The 21,951-nt window shown below is 32.2% G+C and overlaps 1 protein-coding gene across 3 annotated transcripts in view; it reads right to left on the reverse strand.

Moving 5' to 3' along the window:
• The window catches only part of LOC129981590 (CD2-associated protein-like), a 64,239-nt gene that overhangs the window by 1,348 nt on the left and 40,940 nt on the right, over nt 1-21,951 (reverse strand). For 2 of the 3 annotated variants that reach the window (XM_056092494.1, XM_056092493.1), the window contains exons 10-12: nt 21,140-21,238; nt 20,946-21,045; nt 1,447-1,955 (exon numbers count right to left, since the gene is read on the reverse strand). In XM_056092494.1, coding sequence (XP_055948469.1) covers nt 1,447-1,955; nt 20,946-21,045; nt 21,140-21,238 — 708 coding nt within the window. The remainder of the gene's footprint in view (nt 1-1,446; nt 1,956-20,945; nt 21,046-21,139; nt 21,239-21,951) is intronic. The other variant, XM_056092495.1, reaches the window with a different exon arrangement.

Raw genomic sequence — 21,951 nt, forward strand, 5'->3', positions numbered from 1 at the left:
AATATGTAAATATATCTTCCCATTAATTCGCTGAAGCAAAATTAAATCATTAAATTTTAACATATATAAACACTATATCAAAAAATATAATAAAAATTAACGCTTTCATTTTGTTTGTTTATCCATAAACTATAAGGAATTTGTATTATTGATAAGACTGCTATCTATTCAGTTATAATAAATTCATATGAATCATAACCTCTTCAGTTAAGGTATAGACACTGGGAGTCACTAAACCAAATTTCTACACAATTATTTGAATGCTTTGAACTGATTCTAAATTTTAAAATCATGTTAAATAAATAAAATTTGTCAATTACATTGGGCTATGCCAAAATGTCTCTTATAGAAGGCACTCATTTTTCTCCCCCCCCCCAAAAAAAAAGAAATAAAATTAAAAAAAAATATTTATGTATGAATATTTTTTAAGATTAAAAAAAATCCATTTTGATGTTTTTAAGGGGAATTATCACAAAAATTTATGAAATTTATGATTTAAAATTTCTGAACTAAAGAAAGATAAAAAGTTACAAAATGCTATAGACTAATACCATATATATCTAGCTCCAAAATAAAAGGAAATTATTATTTGCAAGTTACAGCTTTTACAGACTGAATATTGAACCAACAACTGGCCAACATTTCCCTATATATTCTTTGGAAGAGAGCAAATAGACATTGAGTTGCATCTTAATGCAAATTTTAATTAATTAAAAATTAAGCTAAATATTTACATTTTTCATCTAAAATTGCCAAAAATTATTGTGGAACATAAGCTATTTTTACACAACTGAGAATTTTTAAAAAAAAATCTTTTTATAGTTAGCAATTTAACTACTTCTCAATTAAAAAAATATTTTTATGTCTAATTTACAATAATATTTTTCATACTTGCAATGAAATTCAAATTACTTTCCCTGTTTCTAAAAATATTTCATGCATGCTTTTCTTTCAACAAATATTTCATGCATGCTTTCTTCCATTGTTGAAAGTTAAGGAAGGAATCCAGTGTTTACCTTTTTACATCCTTTGGCAACGATTAAATGAATTTTTCTTTATTACCAAATTACATATAATTATTTGTTGAACCCATTATTAAAGATACTAAGAAATATTTCTAGAATAAGTACATACCTTGTTAGCAGATTACACTACTATTAATCCATTTTTTTCAATAGCATGTCTTCAATATAGCTACTATCTATTTTCAAATATGGGAAACTTTTGCACATGCACTAATCTGCTCTGATTTCACCAATATTAGGAGAGATTAAAGATGATGCTGATTTCTTTTATAACACAATATAACAAAACATATACATTTTTAATTGATACATATTAGTATGATTATAGCGATTAGTACATATAAACTGCAATCTTAAGATAAATCTAAGAGTCGTATCCACAAAAATTGATCATTTTCTCATATGTATAAATGAAACTAACCTGTTTTAACAGAGCATTGTATTCATTCTTGGTAACCATATTGTTAATCACCACTTTCAAGTCATCCTTGATATCATGAACCTGAGTTTCCAATGAAGTTGTTCCACTAAAGTTGGAAGCTATCTCTGCAGGTACAGTAGCAGGTGGCTTAGTTACTATATGATGTGAAGGTTTAGATGGAATTGCTTCATTAGGTGCATTTGGAGATATGACTGAAACTGTGTTCGATGATGCTTTTGTGGAGATATTTGATGGAATTTTGACAGCTGGTACTTTTGGAATTATTTGCGATGGCAAATCCGAAGTAGATGAGCCTATGTTTGATGGAATTTTAAAAAATGGTGACTTTGAATCGATTTGTGAAGTTAGTTCTGAAACTTTTGGTTGAAGAATTTCTTTGGTAGAGATAGGTACTTTCTCTGAAACTAACTCCCTTTTATTAGTGTCTTGAGCTCTCACACTATCTTCATTCCAACAATCTCTTTTGTTATCTTTCGACACAGAAGCATCTAGAGTAAATTATTGAAAATAACAGTTAAAATATAAAACAGATTTTAAAATCAGTTTTGGTTAAATTAAATTATACCAAATTAAGTTTGGAAGGAAAAAGGAGGTACACAGTTTTATTATGTTGATGATTATCATAGATGAAAATTAAATTTTAAAGCTAATAACACATACTAAATGACGCTGCATCTAAAATGTTAGCAAGGAATTGCCTATGTATTTTAAACAGTACAATCTTGTACAGTTGATATTTTCAAAGGTAACACTCTTTTTTGATGTCATGAATGCATTTCCTATGGAAAATTTACTCGAATTTGGGTTAATATATCATGATTACATCCTGTTCCGACCTGTCACTTGTGCTCCCTTCTTGCGGCAAAGGGCAGCACAAGTGACACTTCAGTGTATCGTGAGCGAGTGATGTGTGCGGTAGCAAGACAGCGTGCTGCTAAGCAATGATGGCCAGAATAAAAGGAAAAAGAGTCCAAAATTATTCTTGTGTGGTGATTTTTTAATAATGTGATAGCAATCGAATAAATTTAGTGCGTGTATGTTCACATGGTCCGTCGAGCCGGAGGAGAAATAGCGATCAGCGATGGATTACGTGTTTTGTGTGTGTGTGTGAAAATATGCGAAGTGGATTAGCGTAGTGCTTAGTCAAAACACGAACCGAAACTTGTAGCTTGAGTGGTCGTAAACAAATCAACTCTGTGTTTTCGCGTATTCTCTCGTCCCAATTCTCGAGGATAATTATTGTGGGTAAGTGTTCAATTACTTAAATTTTCATTATGTCTTTGTCTAGTTTGAAGAAAGACGAATTAAAGAGTTTGTGTACGGAACTAAATATTCAATTTGCATCTTCCGCTAAAGTTGTAGATTTGATAAGTATAATTGAGAATAGTGACATTTATAAGCAAAGAATTGAGGTTGTGAAAAATTTAATTAAAGAGATTTCAGACGAAAGAAGTAAAAATTCGGATCAAGCCGAAAACGAAAGGCGTTCATTAGAACAAAAATTGGAGATTGAAAAGCTTTCGCTTCTGCGTGTAGAGAAAGAAATAGAACTTTTAAAGCTCAAATCCTCATCGTGTGAGCTTAGCGATAATGAACAGAGTTTTAGTTTAGAGAATTTAATTAAGAGTATCAAAGTTTTGACGATTCCTGTTCCCAAAAATGCTGAATGTTTTAATCTCTTTTTCAATTCGCTCGAAAAAGCTTTCAAAACAAAAGGAGTTAGTGATAAATTTAAAGCGTAAATTCTATTAAATTGCAGTGGCCAAACAGGCGATAAATGACTGTTTGTTTCACCAACTGGCGATAAGCATCAATCATACCTACGGAGATGAACTTTGCTCTCCAACGAATACGAGTGACTTACTTCCTGCCTTTGCCGGCTTGCTCCGAACTTCTGCCTCGTGCTGGTCGATGGAATTACGGCCAATGTATCATGATCTATATTTGTTAATTTAATTTGTAATTAAAATTTATTTTTGTTATCTACAAGGCTGGCAGTTTTCATTAATTAGAAATGTTTTAATACTTTATTTTAAAGTAAATTTGGCAATGCGTGTTAAGCTACGCACAAAACTGGTGACCCGGTACTTTCGTTTTTACTCTTCTAAAATTTGCGAAGTCCAGCCTCAGAATTTCTAAAAAATGCTCAAATCAGATTTTGGTGATTGAGCTCTTCAGTTACTTTTCGTACATACCACCCATTATGGATTATTGTGCCGAGAAGTAATGCATCAAGGATCAGGTGTGTGTTCGAATATTATTTTCATTTCCCTGTGATTGGTCAATATTTCATTTCCCCAATATTTTGGCGAAGAAATCTTATTATTTATATTCAGCATTAATTTTTGTGTTATTTTTTGTATTCGAAGTATTAATTTCTTATTAGTTTCGTTTTGGCTATCATGTTTATTATTATGATTCTTAACTAATAAATTTTTTTAAAAAAATGTATTTTTAAATAATTATAATTTTTTCTGATATTTGCAAATATTGTAAAATTATCAGTTTTCCACATCGAGTAACCAAAAATGCATAATACAGAAAACGAAACTGTCAATGCTGACGCTCCGACAGAGTCGCAGGCGTCCCATCTTTCGGTGAAAATACCGCCGCTGTGGAGGAACAATATAAAATTGTGGTTCATACAAGTAGAAAGCAATTTCGCTCTGGCAAAAATAACTAATGACCTTACAAAATACAATCATTTGATTGCAACTATTGATCCGGAAACTTTAACAGCGGTAGCTGATATTTTACTTGCACCCCCCAACACCAACAAATATGATGCGTTAAAGACTCGACTTATAGCCGAATTTTCCGCTTCGGAAAATGAACAGATCCGTAGACTGCTTTCTGAACTACATTTAGGCGCCGATAAACCATCGCAGTTACTCCGAAAGATGCGCTAACTCGGTGGTGGCACAGGCATAAAAGACGATTTCCTAAAAACTTTATGGCTGCAAAGACTACCGTCAGAAATGCAGGCAATTTTATCAATAAGTTCTGAACACATGGATAATTTGGCCAACATGGTCGACAAAATTGCTGAGGTCCGTATTTCCTCAACAGATAGCAGCGTCTTTGCCGTCAGCTGAGGCGCGGAAAGTACTGCTATGCGGAAAGCTTCCACTCTGAATGAGTTTACTGCACTTCGAAGCGAAATCGCCGCTTTAAGTAAGCAGGTACAACGGCTTTCCCGCGACAGAAGCAGAGGCCCTTTCCATCGAAAGAACAGACAGCGCAGTTTTTCGCGTGGGCGTTCCGGTGATCGTGGGAGAAAATTCTGTTATTATTATTCGCGTTTCGGAGAAAAGGCACTAAAGTGCCGATCGCCGTGTTCGTACTCAACTAACGCGGATCCGGAAAACTCGCAATAGCGGCTGTCGATCAACCTACATCGGCGGCAGCCGCGCAATCGTATCGTTTGCATGTTTTTGATAAGAGATCACATTTCAAATTTTTAATAGATTCTGGCTCTGATGTTTCGTGCATACCGCTCAACAAAAATAAAAAAAATCTAAAGCCTGATTCCCTGCAACTTTTTGCAGCTAACAACTCCAAAATTTATACTTATGGATCTAAATTATTAAATGTGGACTTAGGTCTCAGGCGAAATTTTCCATGGAAATTTTTAATTGCTAATGTGCCTGTTCCAATAATAGGGGCCGATTTTTTACAAACCTTTAACCTATTAATAGATCTCAAAGGGCGCAAACTTATTGATAATGTAACTAAATTTACCCAACCCGGAATAATTTCAAAATCAACAAATTATGCATCTCTAAAACTTATTTCTGGTGAATCAATATACCATAAAATTTTGGAAGAATTCCCAGAATTAACAAAATTAATATTTGGGTTAAAACCTGTTAAACATAATACGGTGCATTTTATTGAAACAACCGGTCCGCCTTTCCATAGTAAACCTAGAAGGCTAAATCCAGAAATGTATGACGCCGTCAAAAAAGAGTTTCAGTTCATGATGGACCAAGGCATATGCCGACCATCAAATTCACCTTGGTCATCTCCCCTTCATGTCGTTACCAAAAGCTCAGGCAGCATTCGTCCTGTGGGCGACTATAGGAGATTGAATGCCTGTACTGTACCGGACCGTTTTCCCATACCCCATATCCAGGATTTTTCCAATGCACTCCACGGGAAAAATATTTTTTCAAAACTTGATATAGTCCGTGCTTATTTTCACATACCAGTGCATCCGGATCATATACAAAAAACCGCAGTTTGTACACCATTTGGACTGTTTGAATTCCCATTCTTAATTTTGGACTATGTGTGGCAGCACAAACTTTTCAGCGATTCATGAATGAAATCCTGCGAGATATTAAATTTTGCTATGTCTATTTGGATGATATTTTAATATTTAGTTCCAGTCAAGAAGAGCATAAAGCTCATTTACGAATCGTACTGGAGGGATTAAACACATATGGACTAACCATAAATGTTTCAAAATGCATATTTGGCGTCTCAGAAATTCCTTTCTTAGGTCATTTAATTACTAGTTCGGGGACTAAACCTTTACCCCATAAAGTTGAACCGATTCTCAAATATCCACAACCAAAAACAGTTAAAAGATCTTCAAAGATTTTTGGGTTTTTTTAAATTTCTTCCGTAGATTTTTACCGAACATAGCAAAACATCAGGTACATTTAACTTCATATTTAAAAGGGGCGAAAAAGAATGATAAAACGAAATTGGACTAGTCAGATAAAGCGGAAGAAGAATTCCAAAATTGTAAAAAATTAATTGCAAATGCTGTTTTATTGGCACATCCAAAACCAGATGCCACATTAATTTTACAAGTCGACGCTTCAGACTTTGCAATCGGAGGGACATTGTCTCAATTAGTAGATGAAGAATTGCAACCACTCGCATTTTTTTCTCTGAAACTCTCCCCAGCAGAAAGAAACTATAGCGCTTACGACAGAGAGTAAATTAGAAGCTTATGCATCCATTAAACACTTTAGGCATATGCTTGAAGATTCTCTTTGTTTACAGATATGCTAGAAATTTCTCTTTGTTTACAGATCATAAGCCGTTAACTTACGCTTTCCAACAACTCTTGGACAAATGCTCTCCGAGACAGGCTAGACAATTAGATTTTATATCTCAGTTTACCACCGATATTCACCACATAAAAGGCACTGAGAATATATTAGCATATGCACTTTCTAGGATAAACGCTATAAATATGCCAAATCCCCTAGATTATAACGAAATTGCACAAGCGCAACAAATTGATTCTGAATTAAAAAATTTAATCGATAATTCTGAAACATTACAATTTAAAAGAATTGCTTTTCCAAATTGCGAAACTCCCATTTATTGTGATGTATCAACAGGTACAGCTCGACCTTATATTCCTGAATCATTTCGTCAACACATTTTTGCATCACTACATAATTTATCTCATCCTAGCATTCGCAGCACTTCAAAATTAATCCGATCGCGTTTTATTTGGTCTTCTATTCGAAAAGACTGCAACAATTGGGCTAAGCATTGCATCCCGTGTCAAAAATCGAAGGTAATTCACCATACTAAAACCCCAGTAGGAAAATTTGTAGACCAATCACAGAGGTTCGAACATGTGCACCTGGACCTTGTAGGCCCTCTACCTCCTTCTCAAGGAAACTATTATTGTTTAACAATGATAGATAGGTTCACGAGATGGCCAGAAGCCGTACCAATTCCAGACATGACAGCACAGACAGTAGCACAAAATTTTTTTAAGCACTGGATATCCAGATTTGGTTGTCCTGTAAGAATTACTACTGACCAAGGCAGACAGTTTGAGAGTGATTTGTTCCGTGCTCTTTCTCAGCTACTAGGAATTAAAAGGATAAGATCTTCTCCTTATCATTCTCAGGCCAATGGCCTGATCGAAGAGTTCATCCGCCTATTAAAGGCAGCTTTGAAAGCCTACAACACGGATCAGTGGTCTGCAGCACTGCCCACCTTGTTACTCGGATTCCGGTCCGTCTTCAAAGAGGATCTACAAGCGACAACTGCTGAGCTGGTATATGGCAAGTCTCTGCGACTACCAGGAGAATTTTTCGATCCAACACCTGGAGACGCATCACCCAAGCAGCTCGTGGATGACTTAAAACACCATTTTGCAACGATGAGACCAGTTCCAACATCCTGTCATGGCCAAAGAACAATCTTTGTGCATCCTCACCTCAACGAGTGTTCACATGTATTTGTGAGACACGACGGTGTGCGCAAAAACCTACAAGCACCATATGATGGACCCTACAAAGTTCTTGTCAGGCGACAGAAAACTTTCGATCTCGAGATCAAGGGAGCTTCCCATACCATTTCTATAGACCGTCTGAAACCTGCTTTTATTATTCCTCCTGAGTGTTCCAGTATACCACCGGCCAAGCAAGAAGCAAGTTCCACTACTAAGTGTACCAAAACACTTCCAGCTGAGACATCCATCGTCGTTCCAGCAAGGAAAACAACTCGCTCAGGGCGACAAGTTCGACCCCACGTCGTTATGTCCATTTCCAATGAGACTGCGGAGGGAGTGTGCAGCGGCCAAACAGGCGATAAATGACTGTTTGTTTCACCAACTGGCGATAAGCATCAATCATACCTACGGAGATGAACTTTGCTCTCCAACGAATACGAGTGACTCACTTCCTGCCTTTGCCGGCTTGCTCCGAACTTCTGCCTCGTGCTGGTCGATGGAATTACGGCCAATATATCATGATCTATATTTGTTAATTTAATTTGTAATTAAAATTTATTTTTGTTATCTACAAGGCTGGCAGTTTTCATTAATTAGAAATGTTTTAATACTTTATTTTAAAGTAAATTTGGCAATGCGTGTTAAGCTACGCACAAAATCTATTAGGGGATAGAATTGGCAATTTAATGGTTTATATCAAAGAAGAAGAGTTGAGTGACTATGAAAAAATTAAATCTATTGTCTTAAGACAATTTCAACCAACTTATCAAGAATGTCTAAAACAATTTAAAAGTGCAGTAAAATTGCCAACAGAAAATTATGCGCAATTTGCTTCAAGAGTTAGATCTGTTTTTGAGTATTACATTCAACTTCGTAATGTGAATGATTTTTCTAAATTGTGTGACTTAATGGTTTCTGATCGATTTTTAGCACTCTTCCTCAAGATTTAAAAAGTCATATCAGTATTAAACAAGGAGAATCTGTTTTTAATGTGCAGGAATTAAGTAGAGAATGTGATTTATTTGTGGCTTCTAAAACCGGAACCAAAACTGAGTGCAGTTTATTTTCCCGCGCAGTCGTTACGAATAAAAAATGAGCAAAGGATTTTCGATAAAGGAAATTTGATCATTTTTGAGAGTTTGATCATTTTAGTGGGAGTGGTAAAAGCGAAACTAGTACCATAGTTAATAAAGGGGAAAGTTCAAAATCAACTTTAAACCCTGAAGTTAATTCCTTTTATCCAGCTTCTTGCGCAACTAATGAAAATATGCAATCGACATTTTCAGCTACGAGTACGGTTGAAAATAAACAAATGAGAACTGTATTGTTAAAGACGGCTAAATTTTATATTCGAGATAAATTTGGGAATCTGCAATGTGTTAGAGGGTTGCTGGATGTAAGAAGTCAGTCCGATATTATGACTTCGGAGTGTGCAAACAGATTAGGGTTAAAACAAGTAAAAATAAATGTAACAATTTCATGTTTAAATAATTCCTCAATGACTGTTACCAAATTTATTAAAGCTGAAATTTCAAATGCTGATAAGAGCTTTAAGCAAAATTTTGAGTTTCTTGTTGTAGATAAAATCACTGAGTTAACCCCAATTAAATATTTAAGTGTTAAAGAACAAATTCCTTCTAATATTAATTTGGCTGATAATTTTATGGTTCCCCAAAAAGTTGATTGTCTCCTAGGTGGTAAATCGTTCTATCATTTGTTGAGGCCAGAAAAGATCTACTCATCAAATGCAGAGTTGTTTTTTCAAAATAGTGTTTTCGGATTTTTGGCTTGCAGTAGTGTAATGGAATTTGATTCTCTAAAAATTCATTGTGGGTTAATTATTGATGAAGATTTAAACAATACCATGAAAAAATTCTGGGAACTAGAAACTGTTGAGTTAGAGACACCTAAACTCCATGAGGCAAAAATCGATGAGGAACATTTTGTTAAAACTCATTATAGAGAGCCTAGTGGAAAATATGTAGTCACAATCCCACTTAAAGAGGAACCTAGTTGTTTAGGCGAGTCTAAAAGTATAGCATTAAAAAGATTAAATTCACTTTGGAGTAAACTATCTCGTGATAAAACGTATTTAAAATTGTATGAAGAATTTATTAATGAGTATTAAAATTTAGGACATATGAGAGACGTGACGCATGAGACAGAACCAGAGACAGTGTATTACATGCCCCATCATGGAGTATATAGACCAGAGAAAATGACCACTAAGCTTCGTGTAGTATTTAACGCCTCTAGTGAAACCACGAATGGAATTTCATTCAATAGCTTGCAAATTAATGGGGGAATTGTGCAGGAGGACTTAATTTCAATTATGTTGCGATTCCGCAAACATCCATATGCATTTATTGCGGACATTGAAAAAATGTATAGGATGATTTACATTCATCCCAGTCAGCGAAACCTACAAAGAATACTTTGGAAGGACAGTGAGTTTGGTTCAGTGAAAACGTTTGAACTGTCGACAATTACTTACGGTACTACTAGTGCCCCATTTTTAGCTACTCGAACGCTAATTCAAATTGCAAGGGATGAGGGACACAATTTTCCCCTTGCAGCGCCCGTTGTTGAGAAAGATTTTTATGTGGACGATCTGGTGTTAAGACTTTACTCGTATGCATAGAGATGCAACAGCAGCTCACTTCCATGTTAAAACGAGCTGGCATGAACTTGCATAGATGGCGAGGCAATCATCCTCAGTTGTCTAACACTTCTGGATGCAACTACGACTTTGCAGACTGTGATAACAAAACTTTAGGTGTCACGGGGGACCATACTAATGACTGTTTTTGTTTTAAGGTGTCCATAACTTCAACGGATGTTCATACTAAACGAACAGTTCTATCCACAATAGCCAAGTTGTTTGACCCTCTGGGCCTCCTTGGTCCTGTGATTTCACTAGCGAAAATCTTTCTACAAAAATTGTGGCTTCTGAATGTTCAATGGGATGATCAGCTTCCCCCTGAAAATCACACTGAATGGGAGAAGCTTTCAAACGAGTTACAGTGCACTAACAACATCAAGGTGAGCAGATGTATTCTTCCATTTTCCGACGTCGAAGCTATAGAGCTTCATGGGTTCAGCGACTCTTCTGAAGCTGCCTTCGGAGCTGTTGTGTACTGCAAATCCCAAACACCTGCTGGTGAGGTTGTTGTCAAGATGGTGGCCAGTAAATCCAGAGTGGCTCCACTGAAGAAGCTCACGATCCCGAGATTGGAGCTCTGCGCTGCTGGTGAAATTGATGCAGCGTATTCAGTCGGCTCTTCGATTGAAAGTGTCCAATACCTATTACTGGAGCGATAGTATGATTGTGCTGTTATGGATTAAAAAAGAGACGTCCCAGTTAAAAACCTTCGTGGCAAACCGTGTAGCCACACTTCAAGACCTTTCGTGTCAGGAGCAGTGGAGATATGTTTCGTCAGGAGATAATCCAGCTGATCTTATCAGTCGTGGTGTAAATCCGTCCAAAATGCTCGAGAGTCATTTGTGGTGGGAAGGCCCTGCCTTTCTAAAAAACAGTGAGTATCCGCGCAGAGAAATCTCTGTCTCTGTGATAAAGGACGATGTAGACTGTGAACTCAAAAAAGTTGACTGTGAAAGTGTTTTAGTTACTACATTGAACAATTCATTTGTTACTGATATTCTTAATTGTAGTAATAGTTATACTAAAATATTGCATGTAAGTTATGTTTTCAGATTTCTCCACAACTTGAGGAGTCCAACTGAAAGGAGACTGGGTCCCTTGACAACAGAGGAAATTAGGAAGGCTGAAACCTTCATAATAAAGGAAATCCGGAGTAGGGAATTTTCAGAAGAGTTAAGGCGTTCAAATAAAAATAAACCTGTTCTTGACAAAAGTAAGATCAAATGTTTAAACCCCTTTTTAGATGAGGTTGGTGTACTAAGAGTCGATGGCAGAATAAGACATAGTAATGTAAATTTTAACTGTAAGTTCCCAATTATTTTGCCTAAAGCTCATAAATTAACTAAGCTTATTATAGAATTCTTTCATAAAAGATATTTTCATTTAGGCCCTACTGCTTTACTACATTATGTCAGACAAAGTTTCTGGCCAGTTCAAGGTAAGGCAAGGTGTAGGAAAATCGTGCATGATTGTATTAAGTGTTTTAGAGTTAAACCCATAGGAGTTAAACAATTGATGGGCGATTTACCGAAAGAGAGAGTGACTCCTGACTTCCCATTTAATTGCTCTGGAGTAGATTTTTGTGGCCCATTTCTTGTGAAATATAAACATCAAAGAAAGGGCACTTATCATAAAGTGTGTGTCTGTTTATTTGTATGATTAGTTACTAAGGTAGTGCACCTCGAGATGGTCACTGATTTAACATCAGATACCTTCATAGCGTGTTTAAAGAGATTTGTGGCTCGAAGAGGTTTATGTTCGAAATTATTTTCAGATAACGACACAAACTTCATAGGAGCAAATAAGGAACTTTCTAAGTTATACAATTTAGTTGTAAAACCCGACGATAGTCTTGCTAGTTGTTTGTCAACAGAGGGAATTGATTGGAACTTCATTCCACCTAGAGCACCTAACTTTGGTGGCCTCTGGGAAAGTGGAGTTAAAGCATTTAAATATCATTTCAAACGCATTTTAGGTAATTCCAAATTGAGCTATGAAGAATTCCTAACAGTTATTACGCAAATAGAAGGAATTCTAAATCACTTACATCTCTGTCGTCCGATACCGATGTGTATGACGTGTTGACTCCTGCTCATTTCTTAATTGGCAGATCCTTAAATACTGTTGTAGAGCCAAATTTAATTGAAGTTAAAGACAATCGATTATCCAATTGGAAAAAACTGACGAAATTAATTCAAATGTTTTGGAGAAAATGGCGTATACAGTATCTTAATAATTTGCAACAGAGGTCCAAGTGGAAGGTAGGAAAAGATAATGTAAAAATCAATGAGTTAGTGCTTCTTAAAGATGAAAACCTACCCCCTCAAAAATGGGTATTAGGTAGAATAATTGAGTGTTATCTGGGTGAAGATAAAAGGGTCAGAGTTGTAAAAGTTAAAACTCAATCGGGAGTTTATAAAAGACCCATTTCAAAAATTTGTATTTTACCTATTGATGTGTAATCTTATATTAGTGTTCTTTATTGTGTGATTAATGTTATTACCTTGTAATGTGTAGTGTTTAAAATCTGAATCTGTGTGTTTTTATTCAGCATTGTGCATTGAATTGTGATATTTCATAGTTTTTCCTTGTGTGTGTGTGTGTGTTGACAACATTATGTCAAGGCGGGCGGTATGTTCCGACCTGTCACTTGTGCTGCCCTCTTGCGGCAAACGGAAAAACACTTCAGTGTATCGTGAGCGAGTGATGTGTGCGGTAGCAAGACAGCGTGCTGCTAAGCAATGATGGCCAGAATAAAAGGAAAAAGAGTCCAAAATTATTCTTGTGTGGTGATTTTTTAATAATGTGATAGCAATCGACATAAATTTGGTGCGTGTATGTTCACATCCAACGATAGTTGACATTTTCTGTTAAGGAGTTGTTTCTGTATTTAGATGTACAAGATTGATATATCGGTAATAGTATTTTTAATCTTTGTATTACTCAAAGCATTAGTAAAGTTACAATCTACATAATAAAATCTATTGCTATTTCATATATGGCAGAATATTCACAATGAAAATTTCCATGGTAAATTGATTCTTTTTCTACAAAGAAATATTCAAAAGCACTGAAAATTTTGCTTAATAGTATCTTAACCTGAACTGCACTTAAGCTGAAAACATCAAAATGAAAAATTTTATTATATGAGCAAAATCAATAAAATTTAATATATTTTTTATTAAAAGAAATGTTGGTTTTAGTGTTAAAATTATCTTACAGATTGAGGGAGAGAAAAAGTTAACTGTATCTTTATCCCTTTTGTGCTTTATATCTGCATTTCTTTATCAGTATATTCTATTCCTATCATTATTGCATACTACTCAAAAATAGATATGAAATGATACACCACTTTATAAGCATATAAAAAAGGTAGTGCACTACATTCATTAAAAAAATACCAATCATTTTTTTTTAATTCTTTACCAGCAACTTAATGTTTCATACAAATATTTTGTGATTGCAAATGATTTTATTATATGAAGACATCTATACAACATGTTAAAGAGGAGCAAAGCAAATTGCAATCCATCATTCTAAATGTTCATTCATTTATTTCACATATTTTTAATTTCATTTATTGTTGCAGTTTTTAATTATCTTATTTATTATTATTATTTTATTTATATATTTATTTACTATTATTCATCACATATCTTATTGTCCCTGATATGATGAAAAATTCAAAAGTAAGTATAATTATAGAAACAATTACTTTAATTATGAGAATAATTATTCCATAGAATTTTTTTATCTAGTCTAATAATCAAAAATTTATATTAGAATTTCTTTGATTAAATACAACAAAATGAATTCAATTCAATTATTATTTGCTAATCAAATATATTAAATGGAGTAATATAAATCGATCAAAAATAACTACAAACCATAATAATACACCTATAAATGTAATTTGTCAAAAAACAAACAAACAATTATACTCAAAGTTTTGATAATATATGCTTCACTTTTGCATCCATTCTTAAAAGATTTAAAATTCTTTTGAAAATGATATAAGAACAGTGTCATAGTGTCCTTAATCAAAAATTTTTGACAAATTACAATTGTTCATACAACTGAAATCAAATTTTAAAGAAATGACCACAAATATTTAAAAAAGGTCACTTATAGTATTTTGTATTCTTTGTAAATATCAAATTTTTAAATAAATTAATAATTTAAAAATAAATTTCATTTAAAATGCTATATAATTTTTTGTTATGAAATATTTTTGCTAATTAAGAAGAATTCTTATGGAACTTTTATTTTCCAAGAAACTTATTTCTCTTGACATTCATGTAAATGGAAATTCATTGTTTTAAAATTTTATTTGATCCACTCTGTTTTCATTTAAATATAAAATAAAAAATGCATAATTTTATACTGACAAAAACAGAGGTAAAATCAAAATATTAACCAATATTTAGTGAATCATTAAAATTATTTGAAATTCTTACATTTTCTCATAAGTAGGCAATAAACTCAAGATATACACGTTTTTTTTTGTGTGTGTGTGTGTTTTAACTGTCTGTACTGAGACTTCTATAGCTCGATCTATCAGCCGCAAAGCCACCGAATTTTGTACGGGAACTATTAACACATGGGGAAAAAAGAAGCCGCGAAAAAAAGTTTAGTTCGAAAAGTTGCCGATAGGGGGCAGTGGCGCTTTTGATCTAAATTTTAACTGCACGATAAGATTTTGTTAAGCTACAGTAAACAGATAAATGAATAACAAAGAACTAATTTTTCCACAAATGTGCTTTATTCGAAAAAATAACTTCTGTAAATGGTTAGAAATTAAAAAAGAGGAGATTCTATTCGACTTCCTTTTCATTCTTTGTTCTTTTGCTTTTATTCAGTAGAATCGCTTTCCCAGAGAATACATCGGCTATTTTCAATATGACCCCCATTTCCTTCGACTAAGCATTACATTCTGTACACCGTACTCTCTACAGCTGAAAACAACATTTCAGGAGGCAAGTTCATAACAGTCCGTGTTATGTTTTCCTTTAAAACTGATCAGTTCAAGACTCCACCAAAATAAACCTTCGATTTTAAATAACCTCACAGTAAAAAGTCAAATGGGGTTAGATCAGGGGAGCGAGGTGGCCTTGCAACACGACAACAGCGACGAATGACTCTTTCTTCTGTAAAGTGATGGTGTAACAGTTGCTATACGGATGTACGAATATGTGGTGGTGCTCCATCCTGCATAATTTTATCTAAGCATTGCCTTTGCTGAAGTTGTGGGATAACAAAACTACTCAGCATATCATGATATCTTTGAGCGTTTACGGAACAGGTCTGCGGTCATGCTTGGGTAATAAGTTTCAAAAAAGTATGGTTTGATGATAAAATCTGCTGTAAAACTACACAAAACAGTTACTTTTTGAAAATGGAGTGAGATTTCTTGAAATGCATGGGGTTGTTCAGATGCCCATATTCTAGAATTCCAAGTGTTAACAGTCCCATTCAAATAAAAATGGACCTCATCACTCCAGACAATTGTCCAAGACCACACCTCGTCGACTTCCATCCTGGCAAGAAATGTCAAAGCAAAGGTTAATCGAAGATCGTAATCTGAAGGTTTTAATTCATGCAAAAGGCTAATTTTATATAGATAAAATTGAAGAATTTTTCTTAAAACTTTCCATACTGTTGAAGCATTAACGTCCTGTTGTCGGGCAACTCCACGTGTGCTGATATTACCAACAGTGCTCGCTTGGTTTCTTTCAACGATTGCAGTCGCAATATCTGTGATGTATCCTCTCATACCATTTCCGTCCTCTACCAGACCGTTGCGATAGAACCAGTTTTTTCAAATTTTTTAATCATTGCTTTCACTGCATTAATTGATAGACGTCCTTTACGTAAATTGTTTTGACTTCTAAATTCGCGAAGAGCAACCGCTGTATTGGATTGATTAAGAGACAAGATCTTTACAAATAATGCACACTGTGCTAAAGCGAGACGCATTTTACAAATCAATTGTTACTTGAAATGATTTTCAATGCCTAGCTTCTTTTTTTTAACTCATAATATTGGCACTGGTGTCGACTACGTAATCGGGATTTTGCATTTTGCAATTTTTTCCCGTGTTTTATGCAAAATTTTAGCTGTCTTAAAGTATAAAGCGCCATATTTTCCCCTATCGGCAATTTTTGGAACTAATCCCCCCCCTCCCGAATTCTTTTTTTCCATGTCGTCAATAGTCCTCGTACAAAATTTGGGGACTTGCGGCTGATAGTTCAAGCTATAGAGGTCTCCGAGTACCGTCAGTTTAAAAGAAAACACCCTGTATTTCGTTTACAAAAAATTAATACTAATTGCATTATCTTATAATGTTTTGTTCCTGATTTTTTAAATTCATTTATAATTATAAACAATATTATAATAACTTTGATTATGTAAGATTAATTTTAAGAAATTTATGACTTTTGTAAGAAATATTGAGCACCTGAATAAATTCAAACAAGCACAAATTGCTTTTCTAGATTAACAAAATGCGGAATTTGTTAAGCATTAATTATAAAAAAAAATATACTTTTGTCAGCAAGTTTGTAAAATTAAATAATTATAATCAACCAAAGTATTTACTAGGAAATAAAATTCCCATTTATCAGAAATTTCTTATCTTCTGTAAATAACATCATACGAGCTGATAATAGTCTCCATTCATAGTGGCAAAGATTATCTTCTTCACACATAAAAACAGAAACAATAAAATATTATGGCAATAGAAAGCCATAATATTTTAATACTTTTTTACATCTGATTCAAGAATGCATAATCAGAGGTATTCGAATGCCAAATAAAGTATTTTATTTGGCATTCCAAATAAAGTATTTTATTTGGCATTCAAATAAAGAATAATAAGACATTTTGAACATTGTGAATGTATTACATAATGCATCGTTTTATGGACAATAAAGAAAACCTTATGTAACGAAAAAACTACAAGTAGGAGTGAACTGGAATTTTGTATGTCCCCTTAAAGCTGATTTGTACTTTAATTTATGTCCAAACTGAAGTAAATTGTCATTTAAAAATTTTTAAACTCTAATTTCGAAATTTTTTTTTCATATTAGGAAATTATTTTTAATGATAACAATGTGTGCAAAACTGTATAATAACTTATATTTTCATAACAAAAGATTTAAAATGAATAACTACATTAAGCTATGAATAAAAGTTTAAAATTTTATTTTAATATAAGAAAGTTAAAATTTTGTTAGATCATGATTTCAAAACCAATAAACTCAGACTGATAAATTTAGTTTCCAGATTTCGATATAGTTTTAAAATTTCATGAGAAAAAAAAATGTGTGTTACCATCAAAAATTTTGAAATTTATCCTTATTTCAATATATGGATGGCTGCTAATGAAATTTTTTACTGCAAGAATCATTAAGAGTATATTAATTCCTTTTGGTTGATATCTTTTTTTTTATATGATTGTACAATGAACAATGCTAGAATAAAGATAGAGGATTTCTTTTTCTTTTTGCGAATGTATACACAGAATTAAAGTAAAGAGTGAAAATTAGTCTGAAAGTAATTATGCTAGGAACTTTGCAAATTGCTCAATCAAAACTGATATTATTTTATTTGTCTTATTTATATTTCTCGAAATATCACTATATATAAACAATAACAAAGTTAAAGTTAATACTTCATCTACAAAATAATGGAATGGTTAATTTAATAACAATTCTAAGAAGTTACAATTTGAAAAATCGACAGAAATGAACTACCAACAACTTTATTTCATAAATAAAAATGTTAACCCCCTCTCCCCCAGTGAAAATGTGGGCTTTGAACATGACCTGTGAATATGACGATTGTTCAGACCATTTATTTCGAAAACCCCAAACATTGGAGCTTTGTATCTCATAATTATATTAATTAAAATCAGTAACACAGATTAACAAGCAATCAACTCTTCGAATAGATTTGGTTGGATATTTAATATGGATTTACATTTTAGATGTTAAACCATGTACAAAATTTTATCTATCTAGCTCTTATCTTTAATAGCACTTGCACTCTGGCAATCAGACTTCCTTTGAATGGATTTTGTATAAAATACTGCAGAAATCTACAAATTTGGTTAAGATCATATACTAAATTTTATCTATCTTCAAAGTGTTTTTAAGTCGTGGTGTTCACAGATAGACACAAGCAACAGCTGAAACATATATTATATATATATATATATATATATATATATATATATATATATATATATATTTCTTTTAGTATATCTGAAACATGGAAATTTACTAAAATCTAGATTCCAATTTTTTGATGGATTCTAGATTTTAGTAATAGTTTACAATACTAATAGTTTCTCATAGTATGTTTGATGTAAGACAAAGCAATGAATGTGTATTTAACTTCCAAAGTTGTAAATATAATAAATCAAAAGATGACTTATAAAATATCATGAGTAATAAAACATTTTTTTTTTCACAAAGGTTTCTACAATTTCTATTATTTTAACTGAAGAACTATTTTGACAAAAAATTCAAACAATAAAAGGCACACACAAAAAAATGTTTCTTCTTTTTTCTCTTGCAATCTAAAGCCATATAATTTACAACAATAAAACCAACAAGGAGAGGGCACGAGGATGAAAATTCAGTTCGGGATGAGATATTTAGTATAATGGTAGCATACATTTAAAATATTCATTCATGAAAATATTGAAGTGAAATAGCTAATCAATCTTGAGAAAATGATCCTCAAACTTTTAGCATAACTTATATACTAGTAGTGTGGCACTGCTGCTGAGATGCAAATAGTGTAGTGGTTAAGGAGCTGGCGCTACATTCACGAGTTCAATCCTGAGGTAGTATCCTTTGTTTGTTTTTTTGATTTTTTTTCTAAATTATTTCAAATTAATTTAAAATTCTACAAACAATTTTAATTAACATGTTTTTTGTATTTTTATGCAGAAATAAATATTTATTCTTCTAATTCTTGAATTATAATTTAATTTTTAGAACAAAAATAATTAGAAGTATGAAAGCAATTTTAAATATTCAGAATTACTTAAATTAAAAATTTAAAGATGGTTCCAATTAATTGATATTAATTTTTTTTTAAATTAAAGATATGAAAGCATTTTTCTTTAAAAAAAACTTATTTAAATAAAATTACAGACAGTTTTAATTAATTTCTAACTCTTATCAATCAAAAATGCATGCTCTCAAAATAAATCTCTTTCGAAAACAAATATTCATTGAATAAAATTATAATTTTATTTTTAAGCAGGAAAAAATAATTGATATTAATTATAATTAATATAGCTTAAATGTTAATTAAATTACAGATAAGATAAAAATATTTCATTAATTTTTTTATTACATACAAGAGACAGAATGGTTATTACTATAAAAACATTTCAAATAAAATATATTTTGACATCTTGCACAATTTATAAATAATGATGATGCAAAAAAGAAACCTTAAAGGAGTCAATTAGAAAACGAATTTCATTTATCTTCAAAAAATATTTGTTTTTCTTCAGAAAATTGGTCAGTGCACAAAGCATATCCTATGTTACTAAAAGTTTTGAATCATCTTCCTATGCATTCCATAGCTTAACACCTGCTTTCTAATTTATCTTTTTGATTATTAATATTTAATATAATTTTATTTGCTTCAGATGCTCTTTTTAATTTTTTTATATAAATACAGCTTCACTGAGTTGTAACAAATTATTTATCTTTATTAAAATCCAAAAATTTAAAACTTTCAATGATTTTAAGATTAAAAAAATAGCTATTTTCAAATATTTTTATAGTTAAAATTATATTTGTGATTATTTTAATATATTTTTCTTTTAAAAAATAAGGTATAATTTATATATTAAGAGAAAATACATTTATTTTTTCCATACAAATACTGAAACATATACATTAACTGAAATCATCCTTAAATTGTTAATTTAAGTAATTCTGAATATTTAGAAAAAAATGCATTCATATTTATAATTATTTTTCTTCTAAAATCTAAATTATAATCCAAGAACTAGTAGAATAATTTTTATTTTGGCATAAAAAAAATGAAAAACATTTTAATTAAAACTGTTTGTAAGCTGTTAAATTAATATGAAATAATTTAGGGGAAAAAAAACAACATAAAAAAAGCAAAACTGCTAGCCCAGGACCGAACTTGAATCTCGTGAATATTACGCCGACACCTTAATCACTATACTATTTACACATCGGCAACGATGACATATTACTAGTATAAAAACTAAAACTTTGAGGGCCATTTTCTCAAAATTGATTGGCTATTGCCCTTTAATATTTTCGAGAATGAATATTCTAAATGCATACTATCATTATACTAAATCTTATCCCGAACTCAATTTCCAACCTCCTACTCTCTCTCCTTGTAAGACTATTTAGAATATTTAAAGGTCTGCTTTTGTTTTTCCAATAAAAGTTACAACTAATAATATTAAAAAAATATGCAGTTTAAAAAAAAAAAAAACATTAGAAGACTTCCTACAAAGCAATGAAAGAAAAAAAAAAAAAAACAGTTTGCAACTGATAAATGAAAATTTTACTCAAAATACAAAATTTTTAACTCTACCTTGCTTGCTCAAGCTGTTACTTTTAGCAATAGGAGGCGATGGTCTTGAAGGTGGGATTTTAGGTTTAATTTCTACATTTGAAGCAGATACTGCACTCTTCTAGGAAGAAAAATATATACGCATTTTTCATTCTTGGAAAAAATTGCTTTATATTCATTACAAAAGAAAGAACTGAATAAATTCCTTTATTTACCTTTTGTGATTCATTAAGTGGTAATATAGCACTGAATTCAGCAAGTAAAGGTTCACTTAGTCTTCTGCAATCGGTTAAGGAAGTCTTGCTATCTCTTTCCTGATAAAAAAAAAAAAAAAATCAAGTTAAAATATTTCAATAACAAAGACTGAATTTGAAAGAAAAAAAAAATCAAAATTTAATTAATAGAAATAATTGATAAAATGATTAACATTTTTATTTAAACTACAACAATGACGACAATGATGAATTTTACCTTTATTTTAATAGCAATTCATTACAAAAGATCAAATGAAGAATTTAAAAAAAAAAAGATTGATTTTTTGGTGTGTCCCTTTTCAGAGCTTTCAGTTTTTGACTTTTTGTGTATATATGTGGGAAATATAAAGAAAAATTATACTTTTAGAGAAAGACAGTAAGGTTGTCTGGCGAAGACTCTTAAAGCAAAATTTGTCGAAAGGTATATCATCAGGGCAACAATTGTACAGGGCACATCTGTGGGTATCAATGTATCACTACCCACTATGCAATCTGGTCAGCAAGAACTTAATATTTTTTTCTTAATTCGAGAGTCAGATAACTTCAACTTCTTCTGTTAATCTTTTTATTTCTTATTTTTGTTGCATGAATAATTATATTGTTACAAATTTTTTTTTCTACAAATACCGCTAATCAATCACAACACATTTAATCGCTAATCATTAGTTCAGCAACTTGCTTGCTTGCTGTCTAATCCTCTCCGAAATCTCTCGGTCTCGAGTGCTTGCCTTTTTTTAATAGTCTTACCGCAGGAAATGATGTCATTTACAGGA

This window comes from Argiope bruennichi, chromosome 8 (genome assembly GCF_947563725.1).
Source record: "Argiope bruennichi chromosome 8, qqArgBrue1.1, whole genome shotgun sequence".
NCBI classification, from domain to species: Eukaryota; Metazoa; Arthropoda; class Arachnida; order Araneae; family Araneidae; genus Argiope; species Argiope bruennichi.